This window comes from Schistosoma haematobium, chromosome 2 (assembly GCF_000699445.3).
Source record: "Schistosoma haematobium chromosome 2, whole genome shotgun sequence".
Taxonomy (NCBI): domain Eukaryota; kingdom Metazoa; phylum Platyhelminthes; class Trematoda; order Strigeidida; family Schistosomatidae; genus Schistosoma; species Schistosoma haematobium.
In genome coordinates, this window is record NC_067197.1 from 40,934,294 (window position 1) to 40,955,188 (window position 20,895).

Consider the following 20,895-nt stretch of genomic DNA (forward strand, 5'->3'; position numbering starts at 1 on the left):
AATACTAGTATAGTTGTAAGGTATCGGTGGAGACTAGATCAATTTGTAGGTCTTTTTCGTCTCAGATCGATTTCAACTGATGAATACAATTTACAAATTATACTAATCTCTACAAAAACCCCTTCAACTAATTCACTGAAACTTCCAAGTTTTTCTAAGATACACTGAGAATTTAATTTTAGGTTTTTTCTTTCCTAAGTTACAATTATCATCATCATCATCATCATCATCATCACTAAAAGCATTATCAACGCAATACGATCATTATCATCAAATAAAAATATATCCTCTTTTTAAAAAATCTCTGCAACAAATTACAAACACAAATTGTATTACAATCATTAATTATAATTGAATAATTCAAAACATTAATAAGGTGTTCTACTCTATAAACAATAAGCACTGTGTTATTTTCTCCTAATCTAAGAATTCGAAATTTTTTAATAGCTGAGATCATGAGTCGATTGAAGCTAGATCATCATGGAAAACATAAAAGCACTGGACGGCCATTTCATCCTATTGTGGAACACCTCGGAAGTGTGCATTCACGATCCCACCTTGTGAGATTCCAGCCCAGGACCTATCAGTCTAGCATGCGAGCATTTAACCACTATATCACTAAGCCGACATTCAGCGGTGTTAATGTATAACTTCAACTAATCTATAAAATTGAGCGACACATCCACCATTGTCTTCAATGATTTACTGACTCACAACAGACCCACCTGAACTGTACTGGTCACTGATTCTCACTAGAACTCCAGTGAATATCTCTTGAATCCAGTCACTAGTGAGCATATGTTGGTTAATATCAGTGGGGACAACCAAATGTATTTCAATACAACATTACCGAACATTTTGGTAGAATCTGAGAACCATACAGTAAATATTTCATTTGCAAAATATCCATCAACTGTCTCAGACTTTAATGTCCCTTCGAGTTAATACCAATCACCCTCTGTTCTTGTTCTCTTCGTCTCGATTTTCTCAACCTTGCGCTTCTAGGCATTTCACTTTCGTTTGGTGATACATACTACTTAAATCTGTCAACATCAGTAGCACACAACATAATATTAGTGTCGGTAGTATTATTAGTGTTAGTATTACTGTGTTTAATTTAACAATGAAACATGCCTAATAGTTAACCAAATGGTGTACATAACTATCGCACATATCATATATATAGAAATATACACTTCAGTATGTATATATCCATCTTTGGGGACAGTTGGGAGAGAATGAGGCAAGTCAAATCCTATACACAAACACAATTACAGACTGATATATACTGATACATACATAAAATAAAAGGTTTATACTGATTTATAAATGCTATATAACACACTAACTTTAAATGTAACCATTTATGGTATTTGCACTACTGATCATGAAAGACATAATACAATAATAATAATAATAATAATAATAATAATAATAATAATTTGTGCTTTCTATTTATCCAATGACAATGTCACATTTTGATATTTATTTTAAATCTACTAAAAGGTTTCAATAATAATTAAATAAATAAATAAACAATTCATTATTGAATATTGAACAATTCCGTCTATTCAACAGTTTCAATGTTTGTTTATTGTCTTTCTTTAGATATTCATAATAAAGATTATCACTATTATTGTTATTATTATCCTGTAATGATTATAAATAAATCTTTTTTCTTAGTGAATAATTCATAATGAATTATCTAATGGGTGGTCGTTAATAATAGTTCATTCTATAATGAATGAAGATGTATTAAACTAATCTAAGAATTATTCCATGTTTATTGAACAGATTTGAAAGAAACAAATAAAGTAGGAAATATATTCAATTAGAAACAGTTGTAGTGTTTAAATATTTACTTGATCATTAAAAGCAATTATCAATAGGATGTTAGATGAATTCAGATTTTATGATGATTGATTGCTATGCGGAAGAAAAAACTAAAATAAAAACAAGCACTGGATAGCTGTTTCATCAGTCAGTGGTCGAGAATGCTGTTAGAGGTATGAGGGTGGTTATCATTGCCCGGTTGCCCACACCGTGGAAGGGTTCTACTGGAGGTACTTGAAAAGGAAATTAGATTAAAGGTGGTCTTAGTGACTTGAGAGAGTGACCGCCATGCCCAAAGCCAACTGCTTGAGGTCGGCCAAACACGATATTTTTGTGGGTAATTTTTTGTGTTAGATTCGTACTTGTTGAGACCTTACCACCGGAAAGGGTTATCCGTGGCATAAGGCGAGGTGTGCATTTTTAGGGTCGACCTTTTCTAACCCCACCCCTCCTTGTGGGAAGGCAGCATCGCTGTTATGATGGTTGTCCGAAGGAAACACCTTACTGCCATCACACCTCTGTACAGTCAGCAGTGCGATTTCGCCCTCGGACCTTGGGTTTGCTGCTTTTAGTTGGAACTTTATAGATCCAAATAATCTGTAGGGAAAATTCTTTCTAAACTGTAAATGTAAGCTGATTTTGAAATTAATTCTTGAAACCTTATCAAGAAATTATGACCAGCGATGTGAAACATTCATTATTATATTATGATCTTCTCAGTATATTACGATGTCCAAAATCTGTACCACTGGTTAAACCCTCGCTGTTAGACTTGAACATCCTGCGTTCTGTCCTTGAAAAAGTCATAGATGTGCAAATCTCAGTAACTGTCGATAATATGAGGTCTCTCTAAAACCTAATTCGTCATACAAAAGCTCCCTTGAAAGAATGTTATTTAGTCATATGAATGAGTACATTTATTACGGGATTTTTTTCGAACTTAGGATTGAGTACACATATATATAATTCGATTTAGTCATATAAACTTCCTTCCTCCTGTTCTATCTTTTCTGTCGAATATCAGAGCTCGTGTTTTGAAAGAGTATGTATTAGTATTGTAGTGAACAGAACACCAGTGGGGACAATCGAATATATTTAACACGAAATTACAGGACTTGTTAGTAAAATCTAACAATCATAAAGTAAATGCTTAATTTGCAAAATGTCCATCGATTGTCTCAAAATGACTCAGACTTCATTGTTCCTGTATTTTCATACAAATTGCTTTTTTTTCCATTCTTTACTGTTCGATCCTCTTGTTTCTCTGCTACCAGACCTTCTGTTCACCACTAACATAATATACTACTTATATCAATATAAGTAGCACACACCAGAGTATCAACTCTCAGACAATACACATCATAATAAAGATCAAAGAATTTATCGAATATTTGTATAAATTCATTTGTCGTGTAAATACCTTCGTTTAGTATTACATATCATTCACTCACATAATCCATTTTTTTTATTGGTTGAAGGGAATTAAAAAAATTCTACATGGTAATTTTAGTAGTCACTTAAGTTTGGCACAATGATTACACTTAATAATAGTTACGACTGATCAGCCAAATGTTTATCACATACCGCTCAAGAAATATAGACATCACTTCATAGAATTTTGTCCAATGGTTTATGAATTTCCATTAAATTTCCTATACTGGATTATATTGAACGTTATATATTGAGAATAAGTACGATAACTTTAAGCCAATAAATTAAAATTCAGTGAAATAACTATCTTCACATATCATAGATGAATAATTACTTTACTCTTAAAATGGACAATTCAATAAGTTCCTTAATCGAATGTTAATAAATCCATTGCAATCATGATGAATATCGGTGGGCATATTATCATTATCATTTATGTTCATATTTGACGGAGATAGCAGGTGATGTAAACTGTTTTGTAAAAAATTTCCAATACTACTATTATTGTGTTTTCTCTCTCTCTCTCTCCCTCAGTATCATCCATCCTCTCTACTAATAGCTATTAGCAACATTACTTCAATAATCAATAGTGGAAAATGGATCATATAAAATCATTATAACTTATCAAAAGAATACGTGTATATGTTAATATAATAATAATAATACATTAAAGTGATTCAGTCATTACATTGAATTTACAACCATTAATAATTCCATATTATCATCCGGATAAACACTACCATGACTTGTCTATCAGTTATTGTTTAATTAAATTAAATCAATAAATTACTTTGTTTATTGTGATATACATGATATATATATGGTGTTTTATAATGTCTCATTCATCCATCGGCTCTTTTACACGCACGCACACACACACTCATTCACTCTCTCTCTCTCTCTCATTATATCTTTCTAATTGTCATTTTATCAATGAATTGATATAACCAACAACAACAACAACAAAAGAAAAATAAATTGTACACCTACTGTGTGAATGAATGTATAACTGAAACCAGAATGGGTATCAAAATTGATGAGATCATTTATAATTTCTTGATATTTATGATATTAAGATGTATGTGTACGTGTGTGTACATGTGTGCGTGTGTGTAGACACATGAAATTGACGCCAAAAATATTAGAAAAGTAACCACATTCATGTATAAACATTTGTGTTATATATAAGGACATCAAAATAATCATTATTATTATCATTATAATACTAACCTGCTGGGAGGTAATCATAAAATTTATTTATTAACATGATAAATTGTCATGCACACACACACAAACACACAGAAAGAAAGAAATGATAAATGTATATTGTGTCGAATTAAGTTTTCATATTTCGCTTTTTTTTATTTTTATTTAATTTTTTTCTTTTCGTTTTTTTCTTTTTTTAAAAAAAATTTGGAATAATTATGATATAAAAAAATAGTGAATAAATGAAAAATAAAATGAATAGAGGCTAATTATATTTATCTTTTGACGTCACATTCTTTTTTTTGTTATATGTGAGGTACATATGTAATGAATATGTAATATAACATAGAATAAATTATTGTCAGAGGGGGTTTTGTGGAGATTTTTAGAAATTTCACTAGTTGAAATCATGAGTTAATTGAAGCTAGACAACCATGGAAAACCTGGAAGCACTGGATGGCCATTTCGTCCTATTGTGGGACACCTGAATAGTGCACATCCACGATCCTGTCACGTGAGATTCGAACCCAGGACCTATCAGTCTTGCGCGCAAGCGCTTAACCATTAGACAACTGAGCCGGCAACCAATTGTGTTAATGTTAAACTTCAACTAATCACGGGAGGCGGGATCGTGGATGCGCACTGCTGAGGAGTTTCATACTAGGACGAAACGGCCGTCCAGTGCTTCCAAGTTTTCCAAGGTGGTCTAACTTCAATTGACTCATGATCTCAAATATCCACAAAACTCCTGATAGGTATGAATTTTGTTTGCAAGAGTTTGTATCTTCTTGTTGTCGATATTACAAAGTAAATTTACTCACTCTCTTTTGACATATAGGCATCCTAGAGAACTAGCTACAGTGTTCGAGTTTTAATATCAAAAGAAACACTGAAATATGGCAGGTATATCCGGATGACGGGTCTCATTTGGGACGAAACGTGTATCCATGAATTCACTAATAGTCAAAACCAGATTTTATTAACATTGGTAAAGAATCGATAATAATCATAATCAGTGAGGAAAACAATCAATAACCTACCTTGTTTTTGACTAGTCAATCCAATTACTTCAATATTATGGTTTTCATTCTCTTCACATTTTGTGCGTTTCGCTTCGGACAAATATGGTTTACATGCATGTAGGGATTCATTCAATCTTCTCTTCTGTTCGGTTATATTCATTTGACTTCGAATGTTTCTCATAGTCATATCAGTACTACTACTAATACTACTACAAATGCTACTGTTGATGCTACTACTAGTACTAAGATTACAAGGGGTAGATGTAGTAATCGTAGAAGTACTGTTTAATATTTCAGTAGGTGAACTAATAGTATTCATCATTTCAGTTGATGAAGTCGATAAACTGAAGAGATTCGAATCAAACTCATTCATTGATGTTGTATTATGTAATTGTTCATATTTTTTTGATCCAGGCAAACATCCATATGCAGCTACTGTAGCGGCTGCCAATGCTGCGAAATTTGTTTGAACCATAGATGTATTAGTTAATAAATTGAATTCATTTGTATTTTTATGAGTTTGATTATAATTTCTTAACCACTCACTACAATCATTCAATACCTCATTAATTACAGGCATCAGGGATATATTTTCGGTACTATTATTATTTCCAGTAGCCAATGAACGATTGATCATTGCTGTGTTAATCGATTTCGGTTGAATCACTGACAATAACACTTGCGGTGATAATAATGAATTTGAACTGTTACTATTATTATTATTATTATTACTAGTACTATTATTATTATTATTGAATAAATTGCCTTCAGTGAAATTGAACAAATTCGGATCTGATAATAATGAATTATGATTTTGTGTAAAATGTAAATGAAATTGTTGAAAATTATTAAACTGTATATTACATTGTGGACATATCCAACAATTTTTGTTAACATGTTCGTGAAGATCATATCCAGTGCCCGATGATGGTTGTATGACTGCTGTCAATGGAAGTGGTTGTGATTGTGGTGGCGGTGGTTTTATATGTAATGGAACTGAAAAACAGAAAAACGAAGGTATTCTTATAAACACTATTACGTAATCAATCGAACCGTATAAATCAGATAAGTGTCATCATTAGATGGTGATCGCTCGACATCGCGAATTGACTAAAACTAGAAATTTAAATGATCTTGTGTCAGTTCGACGGGTCGAATGTTAAGTATTCTACTGGGAGTCTAAAGATCCTAAGTTTTATCTTCAGTAGTATCAAGGATGTGTACTGTACAGAAGTTTCATATCTTAGGACGAAATATTTGTCTAGTGTCTCTTGATTGTCAATGATTATTAAATCAAAATTACTCCATGTTGTTGAACTACAAACTACTATTAATTACTATATTCAGAAATATTGTCTATCACACTCCACCTCCAAGCTAGTGCTTTGACATAGTATTAATTGACAGTAAATATCAACCCAATTGTCTTTCACTCACCTATATTTTATTACTCTTTCTATATACTCCCTGTTTTTCAAAAGCCTTCTACTGCTCCAGTTATAATGAACTTTCATAAACGAAGCTTGTAATAAATATATTTATCGTTATAGTAAAATGCTTGTATTAAGAACTATTTTCACTAATAAAGTTATTAATTGTGGGTTTTTTTTTCTTCATTAGATATTCCAAATATCATGTTGTTTTGTGAAAAGGTATATTTCTTTTTCTTGGAGCCATTATACATATAATACATCATAGATAAACATGTAAGCACACGTCTATACACTTTTGTGTACATAACAAGCGTGGGATCCGTTTAAAATTACGTTATATATATATATATATATATATATATATATATATATATATATATATATATATATATATATATATATATAGAGAGAGAGAGAGAGAGAGAGAGAGACCTTTTAGTTACAAAATGTTTGTATTTCGTGAATTGAAAATCACACAGTAACTGTCTAAATAATTAAATATTTCAGTTAACAATTTATGGAAACATATAGACATACATAGAAGGGATCATTTTAGCCCATTATACGTATATAATCTGTTTTTAAGTATAATATATACATAGAAGGATATGGAAGTATAGGGAATGAACCATTGAGCTTTGTTCAAAACGGAATAAACATGCATATAATAATAATAATAACTACTATTATTATGATTAGTATTAGTAGTAACATTAATAGTAGTATTGTTGTATTGAGGATAAACAAATACTGTGAAACTAGTTTCGGACAATAGTCAATGAAACTGATTTATCATTTTTGATTCATTTTTCCCTTCCTCTTTGTCTACCTTGTTCTCTGGTGCGTTATCTTGTTCGCTCTCTTATTTACTTCCCGATTTCTATTCACAGAAGCACGTACATACTAGCTTACAATGGTTATATTCAGCAGCGTTATATTACATGTTAGTTAACCGAGTTGTCTTATAATGGACCACAATATGAGTGGGATTTATTTTCTATTCCATTTTTCATATTTGCATTGTTAGCATGCTGAATAGCTATATTTTATGGCCCCTTCCTATATTATTACATAAAAGGTTATACAACAATAAGCACACACAAGTGCATATATGTATACACAATCATACGGTATACACATAAGGAAGAAAATGACTGGATCAACGATGAAAGAATTAACAATGAAGAGTTTTATGAACAAAAAATGAAATTATCAGAATGAGGATTTGTGGAGATTGTAGTAATTTTAACAGTTGAATTTATGAGTGCATCTAAGCTAGACCACCAATGAAAACCTGGAAACACTAAATTGCCGTTTAATGAAGGGTTGAGCGAAACTATGTATCGATTAAAGTTAGACATTAACACCGTTAGATGCAGGTTCAATGGTCTGGGGATTAAGCGTTCGTGCACGAAACCGAAGGTCTTGGGTTCGAGTTCTGTGTGCAAGACAGTGTGTGCACATTGTTGAGGAGTCCCATACAAGGACAATAACAAGGTGTGTTTTTTTCTACATAATCTACTGTGGCTGAACAGTCAAAGATATTATTTAGTTCTAAGCGTCCAAACTCTGATTTATGATTAAATTGTGTATACATATTAATTTGTAAGTTATTTTTAAAAAGTCTGAATTAGCTCAGTGATTAGTGTTTTTATGTTATATCCAGCTGGTGAACATTGAATAGGACGAAACAGGTATCGGGGATGAAAAAAATTAATGAACTTGTTTGAGGAGCCAGTATACCAACAGAGACTAATCAAATGTACTCATGAATTTAGACAGATTATTGTACCTTAACGAGTAATAGTTAAATTTGTCCCGAGTTTGGTCCCTCGTAGGGTCATAGGTAAACATTGCTAAGGAGTTCCATTCTAGAAAGGAACAGATATTTGGTGCTCTCTAGTTTTCACATATGTAACCTATAGATTAAACGAATCATGCGCACTGCTGAAGAGTCCCATACTAGGACGAAACAGCCGTCCAGTGCTTCCAGGTTTTCCATGGTGGCCTAGCTTCGATTGACCCATGATTTCAATCTGTGAAGTTTCTAAAATCTCCACAAACTCCTGATAAAACACACATGTTTTTACCTTTTAAAGAGAAATTTTCCAAATTCTCAGCTTCACATTGATTTAATTTACAATCTTTGTACAAGACATTCGGTATATTAAAAGGTAAATCATTCTCACTACTATAAACATTATTCCATGATGGATCAATATTTAATTTATTTACAAACTTTTGTGTATTTAGACTATTTTTAGTAGTAACAGTAGTATCATTTGTATTGACAGTAGTATGTGATGTTGTTATAGACTCAATAATAGAATTATCATTATTATTAACTTTATTATTTCTTATATCAATTGGGTTATATTCAGTGAATTTCTCAGTCATATATGCTATTACATAATTCATAACAATTGGCAATGGTAACATATGTGTAATTGTTAAATGTTTGACAAGATTTTCAATTACACTATTACCACTACCAATCCCATCATCATTTCCACTGCTATTTATTATAGGCTGACGACAAATAAAACATTGTATTAATGAATGATTATGTGAAAACATCCATTGACTTGTTGAATTAATCCCTGTAATGCAATTCACTGGTGTTTGTTGTAATGATGATAATGATGATGATGATGATGATGATGATGATGATGATGATGGTAATGATGATTTTAAGTGCAAGCCTGATAGAATTGTATCATTACCAAAAGGATTATGATTATAATTATTAATCTGATTGAAATCTAATAAATTTGTATCATAATGTTTTGGATCTACAAATGGTGTGAAATCAATAATTTGTGATACTTTCTGATCATCTTGTTGATAATGAGAATGTGAATGTTGAGATGATGGTGATTGCTGATGTTGTTGTTGTTTACTTTCATATATTTGTTCTATATTATTATAAAAACATTTGATTGGATTAAATGATTGATTTTGTACAATATTCATTAGATTAGAATAATTTAATACTTTATTATCATTATGTGATAATGTTATTGTTGGAGAAAAATGATTAATTGTTGATGAAGTCATTGAAGTATTCTGTAAATCATTATTCAATATGGATAATTTACTAGAAGGATTTTGAATAGATACATTTGATGTAGTTTGATTGTCTATATTGTCTTTTATAAATGGTTCAATGGTTTCAATGATTATATTCTAGAAGATAGAAGAAAAAAATAAATTATTAGTGTTTACACAACCAACATTAGAAAATGATGAATTTTCCAGTTTAGATTAGAGTTATTTGGGAAGAAAGCACACATCGAAAACCAATCAGTAGTTAACACCTGTTTTGTTCAAGTGTAGAACTCTTCATTAGTACACATTCATACCTTAACCTGAGATCGAAGCCATGACCAGTGGAGCTAATCCATGTCGGGTAGAGACGGGTATCTACCTCAGTACAATGGAAGTTGGTCGCGCAATTTCATGGATTGGTTGATGTTAGACACTATCACCGTTGGATGCCGGCTCAGTGGTCAAGTAGGTTAAGCGTTCGCGCGCGAGACCGAAGGCCCTGGGTAGGAATCTCGCGAGCGGGCTTGTGGATGTGCACTGCTGAGGAGTCCCACAATAGGACGAAACGGCCGTCCAGTGCTTCCAGGTTTCCAAAGCTGGTCTAACATCAATCGGTTCATGATCTCAATCAAAAAAAGAATTCAGAATCGTTGGATGATTTGATAAGTTGTTAAATTTCAGACTATTGAGTTGGCATCCATTAGTGTATATAACAAGTTGATAAGTAGATCTAACCTATCGGGTTATGTGATAAACTAATATGAATGACTCTTCAATAGATATTTTCACAAATTCTCTCTATTCTTTATCTAAACTAACCATATGCTCACTAATGAGTAGATCCCAGATGAATTTTCAACTCGACCAGCGGAGTTCAACTGTGTTGAAAATGAAACAGTATCGCGTATGAACTAGGATTGGAAATATAAATTAGTGAATAGTAATGTCAATCACAACTTTTCAATTTTATTGCATGATGCTGAAGTGATACAGTCATTTGAACTGTAGTACATTTCTGTCACAATCTAAGTCGATTGTTTCCCATTGATTGACTGAATGCTAACTCAATAGTCTAAAAAGACAGCACGGTAGTAGTGGTACCAGGAAGTCCTCAGTTCGATACGAAATACATTTGCAAACTAAAACGAGACAGTTGTACAAAACTGTTTTAAATGCAAATTTAAACTTCTATAAAACCCAAACATGCCTACGATTTACAGTTTTTCGTTTTGATAAATTATTCACTTTAAACTAACTCAAAAAAGAATTATTCCTTATTGACTGGTGCCGTTAAGATACACACACATACATAACTTATTCCCTATGTAAATAAGTTCATCTCTATAAAACAATATTCTAACAACATGCTATTACCACGTCACAATGCTACTGGAAACTTGATTTTAGTCAACGAACTCATAATACAATCTTTATTTATACTGTTAACACTGTTGTTGTATACGAATCACCAAACCGCCACTTTCAAATGCGGATTGGCTTATCCATATATATATATATATATATATATATATATATATATATATATATATATATATATATATATACCTAGTAGCTTTTTATCTAACATCTGAATAATAAGACGGGTTAAATTCACTTGATATTGTTTGCTTGAATCTTCCCATTGATGTTTAAGACTGGAGTTGATCAGTAGCTAAATGGATAATGCGATGGTGTTTGAAACGGACAGTACTGAGTTCGAGTTCTAGAGTGAACATCAACTCTAAGATACAGGTACATCCAGTTGACAAGTCTTAAATAGGACGATGTGGCACCTGTTAAACTTGATTCCACTACTCGTCACTATCCATCTTTGCATATAATAGGATGGATTATTTTCATGTTTATTTTCGGATGAAATTCTCCTGTATTATTACTATTATTATCATCATTATTATCTGTACACTTAAACATATTGATAAACAAAAAATATTTATTTATTTATAATTTTGTAGTTCATTTTCGACCTTTTTTGACTAGAACAAAAAAAAAATAAACAAAACACTTAATCAATCAATTTATTATTTTGGCGAATACGTATCCATGTATATTCGTTTGATCACTATGCCTAGTTACACTTGTTATAACATTATTAAACAAATATTTATCTATTTTGTTTCTCCCCCCCCCAAAAAAAAATAAATAAATAAGTTATTTATTTATCTGTGTTTACACATTAATATTTATCAATTCAATTAGGATAAATCCAATGATGATTTGTGTATATTTGTCTTTTTCAGATTTCATCTGTGCGTATGTAAAGTTGATTAGAGTGTAACAAACTAACGAAATAAAATAAATAAATAAAGGTAGTCGGAAAGAGATTCACAGAGATTTTTTTCTCTTTTCGGTTTCTTCTTTTCTCGATGTTTTTTGTATGTTTCTTTTGTTCTTCGTTGTTGTGCTAGTGATAAATCACTTATTATTGGAATTATTGTTGTATTTCATGTGCGGATGTGTGTGTGTAGGTGTTTGGGTGCCTACCTGTTTCCTTTCTGATTTTTTTCTCACACTTAGACACCATTTTTTTTCCTTATAAATCTCAAGCACCTGTTAAGTGAAATGTGAATATTTGTAGCTTTTTCCTTGCGTTTTTCTCTATTCGTTTTCCGTGTTGTTGTCTTAACTAGTTTTCAGCCAAAAATATCAACAATAATCAGGAATAATTATACAAAAAATAAAGCAGTAAAACCCATCAAAACACAAGCATACTCATATCATTTGACAGATACTAATTATAACCATAATCAGTAGTATAATGGACTACTTTTTGTGCTTATATGTATATAGGCAGTGTATACCTATGAGATATCATAGTTTTTTTTACCAACCGTTATCCAAAAAGTCAAGTCATTTACTATTTTGGAATATACACACAAATAATCAAATGGTTTGTGCATTGTTCCTTTTATTCTTTCAGTTTGTCTGGAGTTCACATCTTGTTGTTACAATTTATCAAAACCGGATCGCCGGTTTTTATACCAAATGTGTGTGTGTGCGTTTTTGTATGGGAGAGTGAAAATGAAAATGTTATTTATATATTTATTTATTTATTACTCCTTTCTTTTTATCTGAAAAGGTGAGAATATGTTCCGTCCCAGCCTCGTCAAACACCTCTCTCTCTCTCTCTCACTCACACACACACACCACAAAAGAAGCAAAAATTAGAAACAAATAAAAACGAATAATATCGCTATTACATTATAACTATTATTGAATAAATAGTCAAATAGATTTTTTCTTATTATAAACTTGGTATTTTCTAGTTTTTCAGTGAAACTCTATAAGTTACCAAACTTCAACCCATTATATGTCTATCTGTGAATCTGTGAGTGTGAATATATCATGATAGAATCTCTTTAAAAAAGCGAACACAAAGCTTTTCATGAATAAGTCTATCGCCATTTTTCAAAAAAAAATGATGTCAAACTTATATAGTTGTCTTGAGAAACTCATATGAATCCTATGGGTGTTATGAGTACATGAGGACATGAAATTATTCAAGAGCTGAAGGCGAAGAGATAGGTATTTATTTTCACCATTAAAGAAAATGAAAATAATCGTTAGCCCCATAGGAGCAAAATGAAAAGTTATAAATACATCCACACACGATTGATCCGTTAGTCACTCGTTATGTAACTAGTAAGGAATAAAATTTTGAAGGACATGACTATATATATATACGCAGTATTTTGACAATAAGGGATTGCCAGTAGCCAGCAAGACTGTTCAAGCATGATATTCAACACTACCCAGTAATCAATCAGTTGTAAATATCTCCATGCTAAAGGAGCTCAATTGATCCCTAAATCTAACAATGGTAGTACATTAGGGTGTGAAACTGAGCAACTTGGATTCTAGTTGACCAAGATGTATCAACCTCCAAGGATTTTGATAATGATGAAAGTTAGCTCAAGCAGATCTTTTTTCACCCTCAATCATTATAGATATATATTTGCGTCAACTTCAAAGCAAAATGTATTTTCACTGACCTATTCTTAATTTGATTGTTTCCATAAAAAAAATTCTTTCGCATGATTCGTTTGATGATATTTCGCCTATTTATTTTGTTAATTCACACTAATTTAATTGCCAATTTGATCGAAAGTTATATTTCATTATTATACCGTATATATATATACTACTAATAACAGTAATAACGTCTATTTTTTTAATTATAATCGTAAACATGATTATAGAAGGAAATGTAATGGACATAACACTTACACACACACACACACAAACGCAACATATTTATATATATGTTGCATTAAATTACAATATTTATGAAAACAAAACCGAGAAATCATCAGTCAACTGTAAATGGGTGAATTCGTTAAAACATTCAAACTAATAGTTGGATCCAATTACTAGTAGTGATAATAATAATTATTATTACTATTATTATTATTATTATTATTATTATTATTATTATTATTATTATTATAATCTAATTTGATGTATTCAAACAAATAACAATGTAGTTGTGAACATATTAGTCTGTTGAACCCATATACTATAGAATAATATAGAAAATGAATGGATAAATAAATATATAAATCGTGGAAGTATTATGAATATTGTGTCTAAATTGAATAGAAGATAGTTTGAGTGATCCATGTGAATATGAGTGTATGTGTGTGCATACATGTATTGGCAACACTGTCGAAAAACAAACAAAAAAAATCCGTTAATTAACGATTGATACCTCAAATGTGATAAATATATGTATATAATCATAAATAAGAAACATTTTCGTACAATAGTATTCCTTATTATTATTATTATTATTATTATTATATCATGCGGTATAGTTCACAAACAAAATAAAAGAATGCAAAGAGGAGTGTAACAGCAACAAATTAGTTAATTTGTTTATGATTAAAAGAGGTGAAACTAACTGCTTAACCATTACATTTGTATATTATTATTATTAATAGTAGCGTGAGTGGTAGTAGTGATATCTTTGTGGATTAGTGTTTTGAACACATATTACATAAAGATGAATGTACAGAAAAGAATGAATTTATTACATTCATTATCAAGTTCCTAAACATTTTGTGCATATGTATGTACATGCATATTTGTTACATGATGAACTTCTAAGGTTCCTCATTAAAATTTTATTAATGATTGAAGTGAGATATTTCCTCTCTGTGTAACGGAATCGACTGATGATTAGGCCGCAATGTGAGCTAATTAAACTCGGTTGTATATTAAAACCAATTGATATGAAGGTAATATGTTTACAGAAAGAATCGAAAGTTCCTTGGTCCCGTTCTAGATAGAATTATAAATGTCTGTGTAGAGTCAGTAAAATAATACAGAATCCCATCCAAACTAACCCGTCATTCTAAAGTTAGTTCAACCTTGGAAAAATAGTCAGTAGATATTTAACTCCTCATCTCAACTTGCCAGGATCAATGATAGTTAACATTGAATAATTAATCGGTGGCACATAAAAGGTATTTGTGGTAGCTCAATAGCCTACTGTTCTTGTTACCGTTTCAATAACTTCCCGTTTAAATTTAAATCTGTTGTGTAATATTTTATCTATTCCCCAGTTGTATTGAAGAAACAGGATAGCCGGGTCATCAGCTTATAATTGGGCAGGCTAGGAAGTCATCAGGTAGTGTAGCTTTAACATAAGACTACTCAAGTTAAATAATCACATCGTCCCATCAAACTCTAATGAACTGAAACCATTAGTTGAAAGGTATTCGTGAGCTCATTATATTGAATATAGCCTAAATATATTTATGGTTCTGAGAAGTTTTACATTACAGTGAAACATCTGTCTATTAGTTTTTAAACTTCCATTAATTTCCAGTTGATCATCATATTGTGCAAAACCACAAAATTTAAAGTCATTAAGAACAAAATAGATTAGAATATCTTATATGATCTCTTAACTGTAATTACTACTAATAATATGACTTTAATTAAATATCAAACTTCTTTTATTCAGATTCGATATAGTGATAATCTATTGAATTGAGTTTTGTAACCACTTATCAAGATTATTAAGTCAAAATGTGAAAAAAACCAAAATAAAAGGAGAAAAGTAATCTTGGACAAGACTGACAGACGGGCGATTACATAACAAAGTTTAAGATCAGCTGATAAGGATGATAATATGGTGTTCTATCATAGAATAACAGTTAATCTAGTTGAGATTCAGTAGATTTTTACTGCTATAACTAATATTATATCATGTGGATATTTATGTTTTTAATGGAACTGTTTAGTCCTATCATGTGATTCAGCTATAAGCACTTGTGGCTGTGTCACGAGTGAAGTCTAGCCATATCATAAATGGAATAGTAATCATTAGTGATAATCAGTGATCATTATACCTTAGCATGGACTGATAGAAGATTTAATTCCAATATCAACTGTTGAATCGATGGTTTTTATGGTTAAAGGTTCTATGCGAGAGATTAAGGTGCTGAGTTTAATCTCTGGCTATCGATTGTAAGTATGTGATACCGCGGAGTCCTACACCAAAAAAGCAAACAGTCGTTCAGTTTTCTCTGGCGTACAATGGTACGCTAAGTGAATTATTTAGTTACTGGAATTAAAGTTTCCAGAACAAGTAACATGATGTCTTCCAATAGCATAACATGTTTGAATCCTAAATATTCGGAGGGAATCAGGGCATGTTTGCAGTCGATGGTACAATACACTGTTGGAAATTATTCTAATCTAATATGAATGATTGTCTACAATAAAATGAAAAATTATACCTTCCTGACAAGTACTAGATAGTTCGAAACTTAAGTCAATCAGGGTATCCAACGGACTATTTCCTTATCACATTGCACCAAACACCTAGTACAATAATGCCGAATTCATTATACTAATGATCATATTACATTTGCATCCATATAATTCGATAAATACAAAGAAAATGACTAAACAAACATAATATCAGTCAATCAGTCTAGGTTATTACGCATTCGGCTTTCAGAAATACTGTTTGTATATCTCAGCACTATTGATATTACTAATCACCTATTTGACAAAAGAAAATGTTATGCGGTTCAAACCTGTGACGTATTAGTGGTTTAAATCCAATACATCATCGCTTAAATGCTATTTGTTTTTCATTAAAGTGCTCCAGATAATAAGAAATTCATCACATTTAAAATGATTACATAATACTAGTAATAATTGTTTTTGTACTTCAAGGTAGAGAAATATAAACTTCACATCTGGTTTTCTTTCCAATAAAGTAATCCCAATGATTTTGTGAACAATAATATCAACAATAAAAAACCAAAAAAAACGTCAGTACCTAAAGTGAGGAAGATTAATGGTGAGAGGTATGGTAACCAGCTCAGTAATAAGGAAAGTAAGTATTATGGGTTGTATCATCCCACCTTCAAGAATGTTTTATTTCCCCACCACCACTTCTTATATGTAAGATGACGATTTATACATTTGTTGCATGGTGAATTAAAATCTCATATATAAACATTATATCATCTAAGATATAGTTCACATATTTATACAGTCAGATAATAAGGTCATTTATACATTTATATGGTTTCTTCTACATATATTGAACAAATAAAAAAGTACCTATTTATTTCTTTAAAAAACAACCTCGAAAAACATTGCAATGTACACTTTTGTATACATACACGAAAACATGTTTGTAGACATGAAAGTATTTAAACACAGTGGTATGCGTCCCGGAGTGAACATTAACTCTGAGATGCAGGTAAATCTAGCTGACGAGTCCCAAATAGGACGAAACGCGCGCCCTGGATTCCATCGCTAGCCACTATCCATCTTTGCTTAATCAGCGGTATACAGTTATTATTATTATTATTTGAAGTCATAGTAGTGTGGTGTGTGCTACTTGTATTGACATAAGTAATATATGATATTAGTCAAGAACAGAAAGTCTGGCAGCAGAGAGACAAGAGGATCGAACAGCAAAGAATGGAAACAAAATGCAATTTGTATGAAAATGCAAGAACAATGAAGTCTGAGTCATTTTGAGACAATCGATGGACATTTTGCAAATTAAGCATCTACTTTATGATTGTTAGATTTTACCAACAAGTCCTGTAAGTTCGTGTTAAGTACATTGGATTGTCCCCACTGGTGTTCTTGTTCACTACAGTAATATTTAATACGAACATATAATATCTAATAAACGTCACTTCAATACAATAATTATTAACACTTTCACTCGGTTAGTATTGTTCCAACGATAAGGGATAATTCAAGCTCTACAATTTTTTCCGTTAAGATGTCAATTACTTGGAAAAATAATTTAGTTTCTAGGTTAATTGAATCGTGTTTAAAACCGAAATCAAGGATACACACCTCATCCCATTCAAGACTCACCAGGTGGATATTCGTTCTTCCATTCGATTGTTAATGAAATGATTTCACTCCACATTACTCAGGTTCATGGTCACAGATGTAACCAAATAGGAAAATCAAGTTGTCACTAAGCTTTATTTAAAACTGAGACATTTATAATTCTAAAGTCTACATCATGGGCTGACTTTAGGCACACAACCATTGAAGATCAGTAAGCATTGACACAATTTTTCATCTCAGTTTAAGATTTCTCAGAAGTATCCCGCTATGACCCTGTTGAGAATCGAAATCCGAACTTTCAGATCCAAGAGGGTCGTAGATGTACATAACTTAGTCACATGGTAGAAGGAACAGTTATCCAGAAAATATTGACTTCCATTGACTATTTATTTAAGGTTAGTCCTTGATGTAAACTTCCATATTTGACAAGTTCCACAAATTCCCCCCAACTAACATTTAGACTTATTGATGACACTGATCAGTAATCAAAATGTCATGTTTGTTAAGATCAGTTTTATATGGCTAAATAATCGAATTCATATCGACTAAATTATAATATAACCATTAATCTATGTAGTTTGATCGAAAGACTTCTATTAACCCTAACCTTGGAATATGTCTTCAGACATATAGATATAAATACCATCTATTACTCAATGTGATCAATCAGTGTAACAACTGTAAAGTTGACTAGTTATTCCCAAAGTTACATAGATTTGTACAGACTTTTATATTGTTGAATTATCACAATATGTAATTTTAAAAAAAGAGATAATTTATGCATACTATTAACTGATTTCCTCTTTTCTGTCACATTCAACAGACATTTTTGTGTAAGTCCGTGTGTGTGTGTGTGCATATATGACTATGATTATTATTCTTATCTTTCTCTTATAACCGTGTCTTATTCTCTCAACTGATTCGAATAACTGTCATCTTTTCCTCCAGTGTATCTATATGTACGTATGTATGTGTTTATTAGGCAAGATACAAGATAGGGGAAAAAGAAGTTGGAAACACCGAAATAATAATAATAATAATAAAAAAAGAAAAACTTCAATCATTAAACTCTAAGAGAAAGTTGGGATTTAGAATGGGTTTTTTAACTCTTGTTTTTATTAATCAAATATCTGCATTTTTAAATAAATAAACATGAATTTTCGATTTGGGTGATTTGAACATACATATTTACACTGTCATATATACACACACGCACGCACACTCAACCTCCATTACTAACAATACCTGTAAACAAACACAACTCTAACTTTTATTATTATTATTAGTAGTAGTATTAATAGTGGTATGAGCATTAAAAGGATAGTTAGTATGCAAATTATATATTTGTTTGTCAAGAGTTCTCCTAATATGAATATATTTATACGTAAAACAGTTCGAACTGTAATAATATTTCTCAGAAATTAACTGAATTCTTCAAACAGAGAGAGAGAGAGAGAGAGAGTGAGTGAGTGAGTGAGTGAGCAAGCAAGCACGAAAAAAGTACAACAATTTTATTAATGATTCGTACTAATTGGTAGATGAACAGGGAGTGGAGTAAATGATGTTAATGTTGGGGGAAAAGTTAAATGAAATACCATAAAGTGAATAGGTTGTTTCATTTCTTTCTTTCTTTCTTTCTCTTTCTCCCTCTGAAAACAACCATTTTCTCTGTCTAACAAAAATAATTTCGCACTGATTGTCTAAATTACAATATTATAGCATTTCCTTCTACGATAAGTAGATCTCCTCGACAAACAAATACATAAATGACCAGATAGAAAACAAGCTAGTGGGATAAACAGAATACTCAAATACATTAACCGAACATATATATATATATATATATATATATATATATATATATATATATATATATATATATATATAGAAAGGGAACAAAAGCTATTGAGTGAGCTAGAAAACACACTGGAATATCAGGTAGATATATTCTTATTTATACAGATAAACAAACTGAATAAATTCTGATCATTATAAATCTGATATCCGAAAGTTATTTATCATCACAAAAATGAGCATTCACAGAGAAGTCATTACTAAATTTTTTTTGGTATAAACACTACTATTACTACTACTACTATTACTACAAACAATAATAATCTTTAAAAATATTTTATCTGGTATAGTAGTTCTTTATCCCCCCCCTTTTTAGCCTTGACTATGATTATCATCAACATAATCATGACTACTATTCGTAAGTTAGAGAGGAAAGAGAAGATTTGATATACATAACTTTATTTTTTCTTAGAAAAATTACTTGTTTCCTTTAGTTTATCAAAATTTCACTTACAATCCACCCTTGTTTAATGTTTCAATGTAGATTAATTTTATTTCCTTTCATAGAACCATTTTTTTTTCAAATTATTATTACTACCGTTATTAACAATAGTAAATAATTCGATAAACCATTTATGAAATTCAACATCGTCGTGATAAAATTTTTATTCATGAAAATACTCATACACATACATACACTGAGGAGAGATACTTGTTGAATAAAAGCTACCAATTGGTTGTTCGTCAGTTGAATGATTTGAGTAAGATAC

General features: G+C 31.0%; 1 protein-coding gene across 1 annotated transcript in view; it reads right to left on the reverse strand.

Moving 5' to 3' along the window:
- MS3_00006966 (uncharacterized protein) overlaps positions 1-20,895 on the reverse strand; it is a gene marked incomplete at both ends in the record, with an annotated part of 84,439 nt that overhangs the window by 39,166 nt on the left and 24,378 nt on the right. The window contains 3 exons of the mRNA XM_012939995.1: positions 5,511-6,131; positions 9,067-9,525; positions 9,649-10,111. Of these exons, the coding sequence (XP_012795449.1) occupies positions 5,511-6,131; positions 9,067-9,525; positions 9,649-10,111 (1,543 nt within the window). The remainder of the gene's footprint in view (positions 1-5,510; positions 6,132-9,066; positions 9,526-9,648; positions 10,112-20,895) is intronic.